General features: G+C 41.3%; 1 protein-coding gene across 1 annotated transcript; it reads left to right on the forward strand.

Moving 5' to 3' along the window:
* Positions 1-1,647: 1,647 nt before the first annotated feature.
* Positions 1,648-17,927, forward strand: ldhba (lactate dehydrogenase Ba). Its single transcript, XM_030045789.1, has 8 exons — positions 1,648-1,827; positions 10,251-10,387; positions 10,857-10,974; positions 11,372-11,545; positions 11,637-11,810; positions 12,939-13,056; positions 15,531-15,654; positions 16,451-17,927. The coding sequence occupies exons 2-8, from the start codon at positions 10,259-10,261 to the stop codon at positions 16,616-16,618; spliced, it is 1,005 nt and encodes a 334-aa protein (XP_029901649.1). The 5' UTR covers positions 1,648-1,827; positions 10,251-10,258; the 3' UTR covers positions 16,619-17,927.
* The last annotated feature ends 2,424 nt before the right edge of the window (positions 17,928-20,351 follow it).

Here is a 20,351-nt window from a genome sequence, read left to right on the forward strand (position 1 = left end):
ATTTTGTTCTAGCACCCATAAAATCACAGCATATCTCTTGTGGAGGATCATCTGTGAATAAGACATTTAGAAAAATCGCCAAACGTTGCTTCATAGCTGTCGCAGGGAAGTCTGAACCAAGGGAAAGAGGAAGGAAGTGAGTGGCTCGGTGCAGGCGCTTATTGTGTCCCTGTTGACGTTCACCGACTTCCTCTTTGTCCAAATGACCCGGTGACCCTTGTGAACCTGTGGAGAGTTCTAGAAACACTTTGTGAGACACCTGTTAACCTCATGTGGCCTCCGAACCCGGAGCAGAGACGATCATTTGGAGCTGACAAGTGTTGGAGAGCGGTTTGTCCACTCATGTAGCTGGCACGGCTCAAAACAACCTAAAAATGTCCAGTTTGCTCATTTGGGTATGGACTTGCACATTGGCAAAGTTCAATTTTTATATTTTCAGCATTAATTGAACACTGATTATTTTATTTTATGTAAATCACACTATCCTTGTGCATGAAATTTGCTCTATAAATAAAGTTGGCTTGCTTGGCTTTACTTTATGTAGTAACACAACAACGGAGCTATTGATGCTGCATCCTATTACATAGGATAAACTACATATTTACAGATTGTGCAATGTGCGCCAGAATGTAGCTCCATTTAAGCAAGGATTTGGCAAGGATACATTCCCTGAGACATTATAAATGTGTAATACAGGTCAAAGTCCTTTCATATCCGGGTACACCCAGATAAGCTGTAAATACACCTGTCCTCTTCTGCACTCATGCACGAAACCGCCTTCAGGATCGTTGCTGATCATCATAACCTACTGTAGTTTAGCTAAAAACAACACAACAGCTCCTTGACTGATTCATTTTATACTCTGGAGTGACGGCAGCAGCCTAAAGGTTAGTGAAAACAGACTTGTGACAAGTGATTTAAAGAAAAATCAAGAGGTGGGTAAAGTACAACCTCATTATGATAAGGCAAACATACAGCAAAATGAACGAAAGCAGTCTACAATCCTGTCAGAGAAGCTTTTGTTTCTGTATGGAAAACTCTCCATGAGAATAAACGGGATCTCTAGGGGGTTACCATGGAAACCGGGGCAGGTTTACAAAATGTTTTTACAGTAATGTGTATCTAGAGATTTCTGCTGCCATTTTGAAACATTACTTTTATTTGCTGCTAAGCGTACTAAAGACAAACTCAAGGCCTCTTATGAATCACCCCTGCTACTCAGCTCAGAAAATGAATGTTAATCAATGGGAGAATCAATGGGAAACCTCTTGAATCAACATGATGATCCCACATTTCAGGACAACTTAGAATTTTCTCATAAGGGAAAGCTTGTCTTCATATCATACTTCCTATTAGGATGCCTATTTATATACTGAATGATTTTTTTTTTTTTTTTTTATCATCCCACAGCAGTTGCGGGTGCAGTCTATCCTGCAAATAAAAAGGTGAGTAAAAGCAAATTTTGGTACTGCAAAGTTTAAACTTCCCTAGATAAAGGAGAAGCAGGAAGGGGAAAATAAGTAGTGTTGAATGTAATCAATGGCCATTCTCCAGCTATTGCCAATCCTCTTGACAAATAGGGGTATATAATCACATGTGGCGAGTTCCTTAGCCTCCTGTACCCCACCTCACATGTGAACCTAGCTTGGTCACACTGGCAATCCATCCACCTCTTCCTCCTCCTCCTCCTCCTCCTCCGCCTCTCTGCAACCCGTTCAACTCCACAAGTCTCCATCTCCCTGCCACAGGACGCTGCACCGTCTCCTGCCTCCCATTTGGACCAAAAAAAAAAAAAGGATATTCCCCGTTAGAGATACCTTCAAAAATGTACGTACCCTGCTCATATTCGCTGTTTTCTTTCCTAGTCGGTGCTGTGTCTCTCACGGTGATGCGTGCTGACCGCCTCAGCAGCAATGGATGCTCATAGTTGAAGTGGAAACCATTTTCACTTTCTGCGCACTTCAATTGAACGCAATTACAATGTTACAACACTTTGTTTTTCTGGCGAGGCTTTTAGGAATTTACGCGCCGCTGTAGACACAATGTAACAACGTCGGCTACATTGTGAATGATTCAAAGGGGAAATGACTGCCAAACGGTGATTATTTCCAGCCTCAGTTACAGTTAATGCCGACTGTACAAAGTGCAGTTAACGTGCCATTCATTCAAATCAGCAATGAAATAAAATGTAGCCACGCTAAACGTTTGTATCCGGTTGTGTTTTTAACCATTTGAGCTGCTTGGTGTCGATTTTCCCAGTTATTTTTTTTATTATTATTATTTTTTAGCAGTGCACTTGACTTTAACGCTGCTTTATTACATGTTTGATGTCGGCTTATTTTCTCAGCCTGTAATGTAATGTCGCCCAGCCAGGAAACACCATCCTTTGTGAACTCGCCGTGAACTTGAACTCGCAGAGCAGCACCATTGCGGTTACGACGTAATTGCGTATTTTTTTTTTTTAATGTACGCCATTAGTGAAGTTTACAACATTTCACGCTGTTTTCGTTTGAGTGTCGCCTCGCCAGTGCGGTAGATGAAGCATCACCAAACTCAAGGGCGGCGGAAGGACTCGCCAAGCCTGTTACATAACGTTTATTTCACCGTGAATGAGAGAAATGAACGCCTGCTTGCCATTTGATCTACATAATTCACTCCCCTACATGGCGTGATGATAGGCAACAGCCATGATGGACATTATTTATTAGTCTCCACCGCCGTCTTAGAAATAAGACATCAGGATTATGTAATATAGGCAGATGATTTTTTTTTTTTTTTTTTTTTATTTTAGGAAGCCAAATTGGGCTGTTGAACAATTTCTAAAGGAGGTATGTTATTCCGCAGCCCCTTTGTTTTAGTGCCAACAATAGTAGGCTACAGCGTGTGTTTTTATAGGTCCAGGTCTGTCCTATTGTGTGAGATAAGGCCTCCCTCTTGTTACGTGCTTTTAAAGTGTCCATTCGACCTTGATTAGGAAATGATAGGCTATCTTGCTATTGCAACTTGTTGACAGCTAAGTACAGTGCAGGACGAAATGAGCCCCCACCCCTTTGGACATGCACTGACCATATTTCATGCCAACTGCTAACTTAGGTCATTGGTTTTCAGACTTGAGCCCAGCCCCCCCCAGAGGTGAAGGCTCCAGGGGGTCTTGAGCAAAATCAGACACAGTTCAAATTCACATTTGATGCAATCTTTAAGTGTCAGCACAGTGAGATTGCAACAGGATGAGTGCATTGGTCATAAATTCCAATGTATCCACTATTATATCTCCTCACCTATAGAAAAGGGGGTTATGTAATCCTACATGATACATCATGTCTAATATCAAAAATCCTCTCAGATGGGTGGTATTTCTTTCATTGCAGGGTGTATCTATTTGGGGATGCTTGACGTGGAAAAAGTTGGAGAACCCCTCGTTTCATTTACATAGTTACTCTGTTCCATTTCTAGTGAGCAATGCCTCTGCTTGTCCTGTTATTTTAAGTGCTTGTGTGACCTTGATATGAAATCATGTCTGCCTGTTGCTATTCCATCATGTTTACCGACACGTTAACAGTGCTCTATGTGAGTGGTGGCGCAGAACTGAACAAATTCATTCTGCAAGTAACCTACAGTCGAGTTGTTTCTCATGTGGGGTCCAGGGGCCATCAGAGGTCACTGGGAAAGATCCAGGGGGTCCTGGGGGCAAAACGACCACTATAATTTAATTTGCTACATGTTAGCACAGTCAGAGAATATATAAGAATAACTATTGTTATCATAAGAATCACTGTGTTTTTATTCTTTGTCTCTTCTACCCACAGAACAAAATTAGTATCTCATATAATAATAAAAATCCTTCATTTCAGGGGTGAAAAAGCTAGTCTGTCCCAGTGGTTGTGACTAGTGTCTCAGTTGGTCCTGTTATTTTTAATGTCCATTTGACCTTGATTATAAATACCCGGCTGCCGCTATTGCAACTTGTTGACAGAAAACTGCATGGCCAGGACTGTTAATGAGGAGGTGATGCAGGGCAGCATAAAATCAAAATATGTAGCTCTGACCGCTGCTAATAATCCATGACACAGTCACAAGTGACTCCCTATGATAGATTACTGTTTATAGATTACAAAATTCACAAAATCTGTTTTACCCCCTAGATATGATTTACACTGGCCTGAGTGCCATGTGTCATTGGTCTGTCTCACTGTAAATGGAGAGTGAGACAGCAGCAGTAGCAGATGGAGGCGGTAGAGAGTTTGTAGGATTAGGGGCTGGGGGTGGGGATTAGTGAGTGTGTGTGTGTGTGTGTGTGTGTGTGTGTGTGTGTGCTCCTAGTGAGGGGAGAGGGAGGGACATTTTCATGGGGGCCCTGAAGTGGAGGGGGCCCTTCAGAGACAAGGGGTCCAAATCATTGCAGCAGTCAAAAGGGGTTAAAATAAGAAATTACAATTACCTCTGTTACTGTAACCGAATAACTTTTGGGGTACTTGTAAATTTATGTAGGCTAATATGGTTTGACTGTATTATACTTTACTACATTTGAATTGTATCCATCAGTACAATGTTTTTTTTTTTTTTTTTTTTTTTTTTAACAAGATGTGAATACACCCCGGGACACTGGTCTGGTGTCAAATGCAACAATAACTCACATTATCTGTTAGTTTTTAAATTAGTCATTGTTATATTATTACTTTGATTTAAAAAAAAAAAGATTTTCGAGGTTGTGAATGAACTTCCGCTCCCTGCTGAGATGGTGCCACTGAGATGCAACAACCTTCCCATGCAACTTAGTTATTTTGGAGTTCTGCGTGAGAACCATTCAGTGAAAATCATGCATTGGGTTTGCATCGTCATTCAGAATATTTAGCACAGGTTTGGTGACGTAGAAACTGTGAAAATGTAATGTGCACCACACAACTAATTGCATAGAAGTTGCAATATCCTGTCACGACCACCACAGAACTGGAAACGATATTTCTTTGTGTATCGTGGTAATTTCCTTCAGTAAAACAAACTTAGCTTGCAACTTTGATAATCTTGCCATGATAAACATTTTCATTTGTGGACAGAAGAGCATGAGACAGAGATAGTATTATATAGCATAGATTTTCATGCCGTTGTCAGAGATACTAGCCAAATGATCACGTCAAGAGTGCAGAGTTGAAATAGAGCGACAATTTTACCAATTCAAACTTGATTTTTTTTTAACCTTTTTGTTACCACTGTGTTTTATTTGCTAGGCATGTTGGTGTAATGATGGCATGAGGAATAAAAAAGAGTGTTACGTGTGTAGGAAAATGTGTAAAAAACTGAAATGGAAAATCCCCTTGCTGATTTCAGTTTCTCATTCGCTGAATTTTCACATCCTCTGCTATTTTTTTTTGATGACTAGCCCTGTTGTGGCGTCTGACCCAGTGATGCACTTGATCGTGGTTTTACACATGCAGCACACAAAACGCTGTTGTGCTCCTGTTTGTAGCTTTTTGTTGAGCGACCTGAAGCGCAGAGATCTGCATGTGAGTGAACATAGTTACACACAGACGGTTAAATCAATCATCTGTCCCGTATTTGATACTGTTGCTCCGGCTGTGAAATCTATTAAAAGAAATGCATGAAAGGGGAATGACGGCCACTTGAAGAATTCACATGTGTTATTCCTATTCCTCGGGATGGTCCAGCCAGCTTTTGAAAGGATTCCTGAAGCATTTCCCAAAGCTAGAAACTGGAGAACTAAGTCTTGAATTTGTGATGTCACTGGGATGTGAAATCAGAGGCTCTTATAGACAATAAATAGGGCACTGACTGTGGATCCATGTTTTTTTTGTTCATGTTCTTGTAGGGATGCACCTACTGCATTTTTCTTGGCCGATTCCGATTGCCAATATTTCTTAAAGCCTTACCTGTTAATACCAATTCCAGCCAATTCCGATTGTCTTTAAAGCAATACTCTAATGTTTTGGGAAAAATACCCTTTCTCCGACTTGCGTAGACTGAGATTAGACGTTCAATGCTATTTTCACCTCTGTGCGTCCAGTGGTTCGGTTCCTATGGGTAGCATTTTGTGTTAGCTTAGCATAAAGACTTGAAGTCTATGGGAGTCATTAGCCAAGCTCCCTCAAAGTGAAAAAATAAACCTTACAGCTACTCTGAAGCTGTCTTATTTTCTGTTTGTTGCAAAAAGTGAGTATGCTCGCTAAGGTGATGGGTCCACAAGTGTCATATTAAATATATATAAAGATTTTCATGGTGCTTTCTCCATGGACAACTTTTCATTGCGTGTTTTACCAACAGCACTGAATCTTCTTCACACACTTTGCAGATATCCCACTCAGCCGACATGTTTCTGCTAGTCAGATCAGCCGAGTGGGACACTTGGCCCAGTGTTGCCAGGTTTGGTGGTTTTCCCCCAATCCAGCAACACTGTTTAAACTGTTTGGCACTGTTTGAATCATTCAAACAATGTTCAAATTCAAATGGCTTCCAATCCACAAACTTTTTAGTCCCAATCACCGTACCTATCTGGCAAAACTGGTGCCTGAGGTCGGCAAATACAGTCAGACAAATCTGCCCGTCCCTGTCGGAGCCGATCCCAAGCTGACCGATCAGTGCACCCTGAAGTTCTTGCCCCTAGATAATGTTTAAATTGTGGTTCATGCATGCCAGAATCCAAACGTAGCTGTGGTGTGCCAACTGAACCTGGCACATGATGGTTCCAGTGTCAGCACCCCATTCGTTTTCTGTGGAGCGAGTCCTGAGTTTAGCAAACAGCACTTAATGCAAATGTCAGTTAATTAATAAAAACAGATTAACAGAGTTGGATGGAGGGAGCTTTGCAGTGTTTCCAGCTGCCGAAAAGTATTTCAGCCTGGTTTGAACTCACTGCCCTTCAGTCAGTTTTACATTACATAGAGAGGGTAATTAAACTTTTACTTGGCATAAATGAGCTACTTTTACCATAGTCTGCTTGTCTAACCTATGTTTGTACAAGTGTATTTTTGTGTGCTCTGTGTGTGTGTGTGTGTGTGTGTGTGTGTGTGGTGCAGAGAGAAAAACAACGAGACAAAGAGTGTGTATTTTCCTTGCACCTGCGCCACATTTTTATTTTGGGAGCAGATTATCTTTCCATCTTTGTGGTTCCAGATGGGACATCCAGGGGGACGCCTGCTGGACTGAGTGGGGTGGGGGGTTGAGTGCCCCCGCTGGGGTTTTGGACGCAGGACAGCTGCCAAAGTGGCTTACAGTTTTGTGGTACAACCAAGCCTCAGTGCAGAATTGTACAGTTGTCATAGGCAGTAGTCAGGGCAGGGTGCTGCCCCCACTCAAATCTCTCTAAACTGAATAAGCCCTATTTTCTGTGTTTTTCTAACTCTTAACTTTAATCCTAAGTTGCAGTAAGTTATTCATGACTTTTATCAATTTCAGTATCCAACAAAAGGCAACAAGACTGACAGTTTGCCCGTTTGTAACCCTGGCCTTTAATGGCACAAGATAATTAGAGCAAATATCCAAAATACACGAATTGATTTGATATATCATATTAACACTGCATGTATTTTTACTTTCTTTGGCTTGAGAACCAAAGTTTTTACTTTTAAGATGGTCTCTGTGGGCAACCTTTGCAGTATTGGTGTAATTATTCCCAAGATATGGAATATGTTCGGGTGTTTATCTTATTATATATCCTGTGTGAAGCTGCATCCCCCAAATGAGGATATTTGATTGACTGATTGATTGATTGATTGATAACACCTGTGTCAAAGTGGTTCTGAGTGCAGAGCTTTGCACTGATTGGCTAGAAACAGCAGCCAGAGGTGATTTCAGGCTCAGGAAGACAGCACACCACTCTTTCTTGTTTTCTCTCATGGAGAAGACAGTGGTTCGGTTTTTTCTGTGTCGCTTGACTTTGTGAACCGTCTATATTTTGCATTTGATTTGGGGATGTGCAGAAGCCCAGCTCTAAGCAACATAATGACACCGTTTGTGTTTTTCTGCATTTTGGCTGATTTTAATAACTCTTATTCATTCACGAAGCCCATATCCTGGTCTGTTTCATCTAAACACTTCCTTTTCTCTCCCACTACCAAACAATAACCGTAACAACCCCATTAAACCACAAATATAATTCAGTCATTTTGTGCGGCGGTACATTAAAAATCTCACCTCGTACACTTTTACTTGGCATCATGAATCCACCTTTGACGTCTTCACTTAAAGTTAATTCCCTGCATTAACACCGAGCCAAGTCAATTGCCTGAGTCAGCTTGAATCATCAAAGCACAACAGAATTCCTGTAATATAATACTTTTAGTGTAAATTGTTTTCAGTTTCCAAGTAAATTGAAATGATTTCCCCAGTGCAAAGCATAAGTTCTCATGGCGTGAATCTGACACTGGTGCTCTTTTTGTACCTTTGGCTTTTGTTCCCTTTTGAAACCTTTACTTGATACTGCTAACAAAACTGGCACAGAGCTGATGGGTATCAGTTTCCAGCGCCCGGCTCTACTCCTGTTGACTCTATCCGGCTCCGTGCAGCATCAACCACTCATCGTGCTCTCTGTCACTGATACGTCTCAGGCCCTGAGCCTGATCTTCTTGTATCGGGATGACAACATCACAACTGATAGCTGCTTCCACCGCTGTCAATACATGTGGTACAAAAACTACTGGATGGATATAGATATCACCACATATTCATGATAGCCTGTGCAGATACATCATGTTTGTACGAAAACTGTGTGCTCGGCCTACGTAATGTTCATTTTCGGGCAATGATGATAATAATGGTGGCGAATGATGAGTCAAATAAAAGCAATGATAAGATTTCAGTATTTAAAATGGGCTCTGAGGTTTTGCCGTTAGTCGTTTTGTGATTTTTGGACTTGATTTCTGCCCTGGGACTCTGCCAGGATGTCTCGGTTTCTGTTGCCCATCCGCAGGTCTTCCTGTAAGTGTTTGAAGCCTGGGCCGGCCCTCTGTTTGGGGTTTGGCTGTTGCTCCATGCCTGTAAATCGTTCCTAATTCATTTAGCAACCTATGATCCAGGATGTTTGCTTTTTCAGTCTGCGTTATTGCGATGGATTGCTCATGCAGAGGTTTATATTTTGTACTTGTTTGCATTGAGTTCCAGAAATGACATAGGAAGGTCTGTGTGTGCAGAGCTACGTGATTTGTCTTGTATTTTTAGAGTGGTTCGACATTTTTTTGGTGCTTGTGTCAGTGGAAATATGTGTGAGGTGGACCAGTGTAAAATATTTGGAAACTCTTAGCATCAAGGAAGCTGCCGCAAAGGATGAATGTGTGTGTTTGTGTGAGTGTGTGTGTGAGAGAGAGCAAGAGAGAGAGGTGGAGAAATAGAGATATTAATGTTTGGACTGATGCAACCCTTAGTAATGACTTCCTTAGTGACTTTAAACCCAGTGACTCTTGGTGACTCTGTGACTGTTTGGCCTCTTGTTGTTACTCAAAGCCATTTAGATATGCTACTCTTGTACAGGTTGCTGAAAAATGTGTGTGCAAGTGTGTGTGTGTGTGTGTGTGTGTGTGTGTGTGTCAGTTTAGTTCCAGTTGCCATATAGTTGGAACATGTCAGGAGATTTCATAAATTATCCTGGAAAGTCATGGAAGATCAGGGAATTTTCACTTTAAAGGAATAAACCAGAAAGCATTTTATATGTTTATTACATTAGATGGTGGTTTTCAGTTCAAATGTAGTGGACTCACATTTTCTGTTATCTTTCATCTGCTTTTTTAAACGTAATGATTATAAATTAAACTTTGCAGTAATTGGTACATTTAATAGTCTCAAGTCTGTATTTTTCTATTCACCACGTGTCTTAAACTCACTGAAATTGGAAATGATTTTGAGTCTCTTAAATGGATAAAAAATATGATTAAATGTCGTTGATTTAAAGGTTTTTATTATGTGTGCTGTTGTGACCAAAACTTGAAAGTTTTTTTTTTTTTTTTTTTTTTAACAAAACAACCAAAAGAAATAAATTAAAAACAAAGAGGAAGGAAAGTTGGGTCATGGAAGTGATCTGACTTTTAGGGAAAGCCATGCAAGCCCTTTCAGTTTAGTTCATTTGCATTTGAGGTAAAGAAAAGTACAGTGATAGGAAGAGGTGGAAATGAATCACTTGTACAAATCAGAAAAAAAAAATCCCCACATGGCTGATGACATATCCAAGAAGCTGAACAGCGCTTGTTTCCTCTGTCTGCTGTGCTGTCGGGGTCTGACCCAGATGTTTCTGTCTCCCTCCCCTCCAGCTGTGATCATGTCGTCGGTGCTGCAGAAGCTGATCACCCCCCTGGCCAGCGGACCCGCTGAGCCACCCAGGAACAAAGTGACAGTAGTGGGGGTGGGCCAGGTGGGCATGGCCTGTGCCATCAGCATCCTGCTCCGGGTAAGAGCAACAAAGCCTTCAGCATGTCTTGACTTGAAACAGAAGCCTCTTAAATGTAAAAAGAGAAGTATTAATCCAATATGAAACTGCATGGAGTAACAAATACAGGTTTACAAAGCATGCAGGGGCTCCCCACTTATTTTTCCAGTGTTTAGCTGGTGTGAGTGAGTCAGTGGATGTTTGGCTGTTGCATCTGTTATCACAATAGTAAACTTTTTGTTGTTAGGGTGCAACTAGTAATTATTTTCATTGTCCATTCATGTATTTGTTATTTTTTTAGTACCCAATTAATAATCAAGCCTATTAAGTGTCATGGGAAGGTAGCAGTGAACCAATAAAACCCCAAAGTATTCATTTTAGAGAAAAGTAAGACAATCTTAGCATCTTAGTGAAGCTGGAATCAGCTGTGTTGGATGATTTCTATATTTTTATTTGATACCTGACTAACAGCTCTCCTCTCCCGGGGCAGGATCTGGCTGACGAGCTGGCTCTGGTTGATGTGATGGAGGATCGTCTGAAAGGAGAGATGATGGACCTGCAGCATGGCAGCCTTTTCCTCAAGACATCCAAGATAGTCGCTGACAAAGGTTCGGACTATCTGTGCTCACATACAGGAACATTACACTGAATATTTCTCAGTCTCCCTTTGAGGAAAAAACAAATTTGAAGTCACTGCTGAATCCATAATAGTTTTATTCATGAGTCAGAATAAGTTTTATCGGCAGATTGGTAGAATTGTGATGAAATTGTAAAGCCACTATTTAGTCATTTATATTTTAATAATGATTTGTCCCTGTCTCTCCTTCAACTCTCACTTTCCACCTATTTTTCTTTCCTTGTTTGTATTTCTCTCGCTCTGCTATGCCTCTTCCTCTCTGCTTCCATCTCTCTACTCTCTCACTCCCACTTCTTCTCCATCTCTCTCCTTATTTTCTTCCACCTCTTTCCTTCCCCCTCCCTCTCTCCTTCTCACTCGTTCTCCAGATTACGCGGTGACGGCCAACTCTCGCCTGGTGGTGGTGACGGCCGGCGTTCGCCAGCAGGAGGGTGAGAGCCGCCTCAACCTGGTGCAGAGGAACGTCAACGTCTTCAAGATGATCATCCCCCAGATCATGAAGTACAGTCCCAACTGCACCCTCATCGTGGTCTCCAACCCCGGTACAAACACAAACACACACATCAGCAGCGAGCTGTAGTTTTGGGGTTAAATGTCGTTGTAATGACAGACGTTTTCACACACCCTCTGCAGTTGACGTGCTGACCTACGTGACCTGGAAGCTGAGCGGTCTGCCCAAACACCGCGTCATCGGCAGCGGGACCAACCTGGACTCCGCCCGCTTCCGCTACCTGATGGCTGAACGTCTCGGGATCCACGCCTCCTCCTTCAACGGCTGGGTGCTGGGGGAGCACGGAGACACCAGTGGTGGGTAGACAGATAAACACGGGGTGGGATAATCAGGGCGTTTGGTTAAAGGCGAGGCCATGGAGGAGTATTTTGAATTCTGGCAGTGACTGGAGAGAGGGCTGAGAGAGAAAGAGCAGATTGGGTAGAAGAGACAAGAAGTGAAAAATAAAACACACAAACAAACAAACAAACAAAAAAAACCTTCTGTCCTTTCCTCCTGAGCCCTTACTTTTCCTCAATCTATTCTCTCATGCATCACAGGTCTAGGGTTATAGAAATATTGAAGCATTAATACACAAGAGGGCATGCTGTACTCTGCAGTGTCAGGACTGGTATGCTGTTGTGATTACACCACAGTTTCACTATTGATTCGTTATTGATTTTGTTATCGGCTGCTGAGAAAATGCTGCAAAGAGAAATAGTTGGGCCTACATGACTGTTACTGTGTATCAGCTGCCACACTTTGACAGGCCACTTTGTATTAGCTCAGTTTTTAAAGAAGGCGGAGTGATACCTATACAGTACTGAGAGGTATTACTGCTCATCAGAGTGACTCTCAGCCAATCAAAACGCAAGATCTGAACTGATTGTGGAGTAATTGTTAGTATGTTGTCAGGGCATCTTTTGTGCATCTAGTAAAATAATCTCATTCTACTTTTAATGACACGATAAATACCACTGAGCAAACGTATTTTGCAATGACACTTAATGTTGCAGCATTAATGTAAAACAAACCAATGAATTTCCAAGTTTCTAAGGTATGTTCTTTTGAGAATTCAATGCATTCCTCGTTCTTTACCACATCATAATAAAGTGGGGTGACCTCCCATTTGAAACTGCATAGTCTGCTTTAAAGCACTTTAATCCCTAGAAATTATATAACATGATATTAGCAAACTGCATGTGAACTTGGCTGGAAACCAAACAGATGAGAGAAGCAGAGCATGTGACAGTGAGTCCAGCTCTCTCTGGATGGAGCTGCTCAGGAGACAGTTTGGGTTTCACTCATAGATTTCATTTTGTCAGAGGAGATGGAGTCTGTTTGGAGAGGCTATGGAGAGGTTTAGTTTAGCTGAAAATCTTACCCAGTGCATCCTTAATTACTTAGTGTGTGTATGTTTGTGTGCGTGTGTGTTTTTTTTCTAGTGCCTGTATGGAGCGGCGCAAATGTAGCAGGAGTCAACCTGCAGAAGCTGAACCCTGAGATCGGCACTGATGCCGATAAGGAACAGTGGAAGGCCACACACAAGGCTGTGGTCGACAGGTACGATGCATGTGTGTTTGTGTGTGTGTCTGAGACAGAGAGAGAGAGAGGGAGAGAGAGAGAGAGAGAGAGAGAGAGACAGACAGACAGAGAGAGAGAGAGAGAGAGAGAGAGAGAGAGAGAGAATGTGAGAGAAATGGATAGAGTAGTATGAATGGATGACAGCATTAAAAGCTGTGGTCTAGCTTATCAAAAATCAGTTATAGCTACAATAGTGAACCTGCATCCATGTATGAAAGCTGTTATAACTTGTTTTTAATTGCTCGATAATGATTTATAAAGCGTTTACAACCTAATTAACAAGCTGATTAGAAAACATTCATAAACACTTTATAAGGATAATCCACTGATTTTTTGGTGTTATGTAACCTTTTAGGCATAAAATCCCCATATAGGATGTCTTTAACCCTCCATTAGCAGATCACATTGAAGCTTTACCAAATTCATCACTACCTGACTTCAAAAACGTTGCAACCCTGATGGTTTCAGGACCGGTTGTTTTCTTGAGCCTGTTCGTTTCAGGTCATTTCTTCACTCTTGGAACTAAACCCTGCTGCCGCGTAATATTAGCCAACGCTCTGCTTGCTTGAGGGAATTCGGTTCTCTGTCTGGAAACACCAGCGTCACGTTTTGAACGCCCCCTCCCTTTTGTGAGCCCCTTCTTAGTTCACATTCTTTCAAGTGAAAAGAACTGGAAGGAAATATGGTCATTTTATTTTGTCTGTTCAGAAAGCACTTACAGTAAGTCAGCCCTTTTTTAAGTAAATGTACTGAGAAGGATCCAGCTCTTAATGAACAGTATTCAGACAAGGAAGACACAGTCAGTGAGGGCCTCATTTATGCAGAAAAAGAGAATATCTTATGAAAAATCTTGTAATATTATCTTCTTGAAGCACAAATCTTATTCCCTCACGGCTGTTTAATAGAGATGCACTCAAGAGATTCACACCACAAAGATGTAAACATCTCCAGCCTTAAATTACCAGAGCAATAATATGATATACATTAATAATGCATATGCACAATATTGTCTGTGTCATTACTTAACGTCCTGTCTCAGTACCAGAGCTGTGAGTGATTGAGAGGATGCTTTTATCTGCAGCGCTCTACATACCATGGGTAATTACATTTTTAGTGCAAGTGGCCCCCAGTGGGAATGTAACCTCTAACCTTGGCAGTGTTAATGTAAGCTCTGCACATTAAGTGCTTGTCAACGCCGAGGCTATTGTGCATCGGGGGGGACTGCCTCCCTAATAGGTGGTCGTTGTTTGGAAATCAGTGCTTTGAAAGTTGACCACAAACTTTGCATCATATCCAAATACAAACCAGCCCTCCAGCACAATGAGAAGGAGAAATTGTCCTCGAGTGCTACAGCGTTTACTCTGAAACATCCTAAAACATACTGCATTTTATTTATTATTATTTATTTGATAGGGACAGAGCACATTAATGTACATCAGTGTAAAATACAAGATGCAGACATGCTAATGATAATTTACATCCAGGTAAGAGGTTAAAAAAAAACAAAACAGCAATACACATAACAATATGCAAATACACAAATAGAAAAAAAACATTATAAGTACATTATATATAAGTCCAGTTAAAAGTGATGAGAGTTCTGGTTTGCCTTTAGTCCAGCTTGAGAAAAGACTTGTTACTGAACTCTGCTCTTCACTTAAACACGTCAAACCTCACTGAGCTCAGCATGAGACCAGCGGGCGGCGTGCACGGCCCTCGTCTCTGCAGCCACACGTGCCAAATCACATTTCCATACACACCTCCGGGATCACGTCTGTGAGTCATGAGACCTCTCTGGTCTCATGACTGAAACACTGGCAAAAAAAAAAATGAATCAAGGCAGAGATGAATTTACGTTTCATTTTTATGGATTTGAAGCCTCGTGATGACATAATTCCCCGCACCACAAGAGACAGGAGCATGCCAAAGTTGGGGTTAAAGCAAAATGGATTTAAAATGTCAGTTTAATGCATTAGATCACAGTAATAGGTGAAAGTAACTTCATAAATAAAGGGCAATAATAAGAGGGATTCATAATATCACAGCTTGTGTTATTCTTTTTTGCATTATTAGTTAGTGTGACAATTGAAAATATGCTACACTCCTTAGTAATAAGTAATAATACCTTGCTAATATAATAATGTCATGCAATTAGCAGGTTTTATTACAATTTCAATACATTTAGAGACATTATTATTATTCATAGTAGTAGTAGTCGTAGTAGAAGTAGTAGTAATATATCATGTTACTTCTTGCCCTTATTGCTTTTCTGGAAATAAAATTGACTTTTGTTCATTTTGGTCGCTGTTTTCCTCATGATGATGACCGTCTGGAGGTCATAGTTTCACAGACCTAGACACACACACACACACACACACACACATACACTGCACACACACACTGCCACAGACAATTCTCTATGCATGTTAATGGAGTGCTGTGTCCTGTTGCAGTGCCTACGAGGTGATCAAGCTGAAGGGCTACACCAACTGGGCCATCGGCCTGAGTGTCGCCGACCTGACCGAGAGCATCGTCAAAAACATGAACCGCATCCACCCCGTCTCCACCATGGTCAAGGTCAGAGGAACACACACACACACACACACACACACACACACACACACACACACACACACACACACACACACACACACACACATGCACACACAAACACAAACAGAGAGAGAAAATACACACATAGATAGACTTAGATGCATGCACATTTCTTTAAATTGTATTGCTTCTCTTTTCTTTGTCTGTTCAGCCATCGTGGCTATCACTGCTCACTCTAGCTGCTCAGTTCTTCTTCTTCCTCTGTTTCTTCCAAACAAGTCACTGCTCTTGCTGGAAACGTAACACACATTACTTCCTGTGTCAGAGGATTTTTCTAGGGATTATCTTATACATTACCTCAGAGGTTCCCATACCAGCCTTCAAGGCCCCCGTGTCCTGCAGGTTTTCGTTCCAGTTCTACTCTTGCACACCTGACCCAATTAAGGCCCACACACCTTCATGCACGCCCTGCTCAGGTAGATCTGTTTCAACCAATGAAGCCCTTAAATGGATCAGGTGTGAAAGAGTAGAGCTGAAACAAAAACCTGCAGGACAGGGGGGCCTCGAGGACTGATTTGGGAAGCGTTAACTGTTTAGAACAGCAAAAATAAATGCTTTCATGTTCTTGCTTTGGGTTGAATCACCATTCTGTTCTATTGATTTGTGATTGAGAAGAGCAAAACATGTTGATTTATGAGAAAACATCATCGATGATCACTTTTAATGCTGCTATGGCATTCCTGTATGCACATCTCTCTTGTTTGCATCAAGTGTGTGCTCTCCCTCACCGAACTGTGTGTTGATGTGTGTGTTTCTCCAGGACATGTACGGCATCACCGAGGAGGTCTTCCTGTCCCTGCCGTGTGTGTTGAGCAGCGGAGGGGTGAGCAGCGTGGTCAACATGACCCTGACCGACGCCGAGGTGTCCCAGCTGAGGAAGAGTGCCGACACGCTGTGGGGCATCCAGAAGGACCTGAAGGACATCTGAGTGGCTCCGGCACAGCCACACACATCAATGTAGACCCCCCTCCCACGTGTGTGTCGAGCGTGCACACCAACACACACACTCCCCTAACGTACGCACACGCTCCTAATTTTTTTAACGCCCTTTTTTCTTTTAAACCAACTCACTTGCTCTTATTTTCAAGGACAATACCGGTGTTTTTAAGTTTGTTGCAGTAGTATATGCTGCCCCTTTCCTCTCCATTACTCCTGCTGGTGTCTGCACACAATCAGCATAATTCAAGATATCAGGGCTCGTTTTCCAACCTTCAGGAGAAGCCATTTACTGCCACACATTTTTGTACAATATGAAAAAAAATAAACAAACTCAAACTGCCTGAGCTATCCATCACAGCAAGCAGTAAGCCTTAATTTGGTTTTGTCAGAACATTCAAAGCTGTGTTGTTATCTCTTTGTGTCAGAGTCGAGTGTTTTCACATCACTTTGCTCTTCATGTTACACTCATTTCTCAAAAATTAGTCGCCTTACTAACTTAAACGTCACATCTCTGTCTTCTCATGTGGGGCATCTTTGTTATCCAGGACGCACAGGACGATAACGTTTTTAAAAACAGTAAATCTGAGTAAATGTTAAATGTAATTAGCATGAAACATCGGGGGGAAATGTAAACTAGACAGAAGTAAATGAACTTGTTGCTCGAAATGACACCGGTATTCTCCTTTTTAAAATGAAGCACACCTGCCCCCCTAAAAACCAGTAGGTTGCTGTGTTATTGTGTTTGTGCAACAAACCCGGTGTTAGAAGATCCAAGCTGACTCGTATTACCTTCCACGGATTCTTGTGCTGCAAAAGTGTTGAGCCAGGATCAAGCAAAACCAAAAAAAAAAAAAAAAAAAAATCACAAAAAACAAAGTGTCTGTGTGTTCCTCCTCCACTTGTTAGTTTGCACTGGAGTCGTTCGTTCCCCGCAGGGAATCACAGAAAGAAAGACCCTAAACGTCTAGAGAAAGACCTTGAAAACATAGTGAGACACTGTCGTCCTGCCTTTGTCTAACAATGGTACCTTGTAGCAGAAAAACAACTCAACACGTAGATCAAAACACGTTAAATTTCAAAACCGCCTGTGTTGAAGAGGGATTTTTTTCTTCACCCCCTGTTTGTTTGGTCATGTCAAAGGGAGATGGAGAGGCGGGGGAAGAGTTGAAACGTCAAACTTGATCATTTTTTTTTTCTTTTTTTAATTTTAAACATCAGCTGTGATTGTCAAAACCCGTGTTGTAAATCGTGTTGGAAACAGCGACGTGTAACTTAATAAATTTCAACCTTATGTGTTACTGTGTGTGTGTGTTTTGTGTCCAGGTATGGTTCAATTAGTGGCTCAACATGATTATGGTGCACTGCACTGCCCTCTTGTGGTTGAATCTAGCCACTGATTTATAAAATACAGATTTATTTATTTATTTATTTATTATTTTATAATTTGTTAGTTTCATTTGGGGTTGAAAACTGATAAGATGAGAAATGAGCTCAATGAGGCTTCATAGCAAATATGTGTACAAAAGTTTTATTCAAGCAAATACTTTCATGTTAAGTAAAAAGCTTTTTTCGACACATTTATGGAAGAAATTTGTCAAACATGGACTTCAAACACTGACAACAACAGATTGGACAGAAAACCCTCACTAAACAGACTTGTGCTTCAGGTTGGCACCTCCAGTTCTCTTGGATAGAGAAAACCAGGCAATAAATCACTTGTCCTTGGTCTTTTTAGGGCGCCTTTGTACAGGTAGCCGGTGTAACGCTTTCCAAAGCGGAGCCCAAACGGGTTCATGTTGAATTTACTCCGCCGGTCGTTGCACAGGAGCTGCCGCTGGTCGTCATTTTCCCTCAGGGAGAAACACAGGTTGGGATCCTCCGCAAGAAAATCACTCACGGCTCTCCTGTTGACCTCCGAGAGCTCCGGGAAGCCTGCAGCTCCTCCTGAGCAAACAAGGAATCAGCTGTTAGTTTACTACTCAAAACAGCATTTCCAAAATTTCGTTGGAGAAAATATAAATAAGGTAAACAAAAGCCCCCAAGTCCATCATTCAAACTTTTAACCCTCTTCATAAAGGTGTAATTTTAATTTAATTATTTAAAAAAAAAAAACATTTTAAACGTATAAAAGTCTTTGTCAACCATAGATCTACTTTAAAAAATAAGAATAAAATATCATTATTGGTTTTAACTGCTATCAGTCATTTTTACAAATGGCAGATGGTAACAAAAATGGTTACAGAAGCCTTCAGTTGCATATTATGTGCCATTAAATGTGTAACAGTTAAGCTTACAGTTTTGGAAATTTTGATATTTTTTAATCCTGTTTTCTGAATTAATAATAAAAAGGATAAGAATAATTAGACAATTAATAAGATAAGAATAATTACTAATGGTTCAGATTGCTCAGGGTTTTTTTTTTTTTTTTTTTTTTTTTTTTTTTGTATACTAATGATCATAGAGGTGTAACTCGGTTTTCCTGTCAAAGCCAGCCTCCTCACACTCACCTATTGTGTGTGTCCACTGTGAGGACTCAAAGCCGCGGAGAGAGGCTCCAGAAGTTCCTCCGTCCTGACAGATGATCAGACCGCAGACCAGGACAAGAGCCAAAACTCTCATTTTTGTAAGAAAGTCCACACAGTCTCTGTCTGAATCCGGTCAAAGCAGCGTGTGGCGATAATGGTCACCTACTCACCAGGTAATGTCATGTGTAAACTCGCAGTTTTTATATTCAGACCGGCGCGACCCGCTGCTCGCCCGGACGGCAGCCAATCAGAGCCGTTTGCGTCTCCGGGAGCAAATTGCGGCGCTGTCCGCGACTTCTGGTGCTGAAATGCATTATTCATCAGCTCTTCCCGGAAAATGTTGACAATTGCCACTCACTTTGCAGCTGAAAACATTCATGCATCAGTAAATAAGGCCCGTTGCCGTGTTACCGCATGTTCACGCACAGGGAGCTGTGGAACATCATATCACTGCAAAACTGCCAGCACACACTGTCAACCTTTACCTTTTCCAGATAAAGCTCCTCCGTGTGGCATCAAGTGCTGCTGGAGAATTTGGAGGCCCGAATCACAAATTCATCTGGCATTTATGTCTCTGCTATTTTGATTGAATGAAGTTTCCATGCTAAACCGCAGCTGTCTACTATATGTTTTATATTTGTCTTTATTATAGGATAGACACAGTGAGATACATACTTATATAAACACATATAGATCATATCTGCTGCGTGTGTCTGCTAATAAATATGCTCTGTGACACTTGGTGGTAATTTATGTCTCTGTGAACAGGCTACAACATGAACAATGCGTGGATGATCAAAGGGCGTTGACAAGATCTGCTGACATGAGATTGGGTCTATTTTGAGATTTAATACATAACAGAAAATAAATTAATAAAGAAGACAGCAGAAATTACTGTAACAGGCAAAATGAAGCTGTTTTGAAAGGTGATATATAGATAAAGAAGTTCTTCCTCTTCTACTTCTTCTTCCTCTTCTACTGAATATTATTATTATTATTAGAAGTAAAAACAGTTGTAATAGTTGTTGTTATAGTAGTGTAGTGAATTAGTGGCCCTCTTTTGAAAGTAGTAAATATAATTTTTACTGGTCTCTGCATGTTAATAAGGCTGAGCTCCGCTGTGTGTTTTCCTCGTGTGCACAAATGGCTCTGCCAAAACTTTCACCTTGACGTCCGTGGACTTCAGTCTGGTGAATG

This window comes from Myripristis murdjan, chromosome 23 (assembly GCF_902150065.1).
Source record: "Myripristis murdjan chromosome 23, fMyrMur1.1, whole genome shotgun sequence".
NCBI classification, from domain to species: Eukaryota; Metazoa; Chordata; class Actinopteri; order Holocentriformes; family Holocentridae; genus Myripristis; species Myripristis murdjan.

Excerpts from the sequence above, each read along its gene's own strand:
- ldhba (XM_030045789.1), top strand. The coding sequence starts at position 10,259 with ATGTCGTCGGTGCTGCAGAAGCTGATCACCCCCCTGGCCAGCGGACCC. Across the intron at positions 10,975-11,371 it reads CAAGATAGTCGCTGACAAAG|ATTACGCGGTGACGGCCAAC; the intron begins GTTCGGACTATC and ends CTCGTTCTCCAG. Across the intron at positions 11,811-12,938 it reads GGAGCACGGAGACACCAGTG|TGCCTGTATGGAGCGGCGCA; the intron begins GTGGGTAGACAG and ends TTTTTTTTCTAG.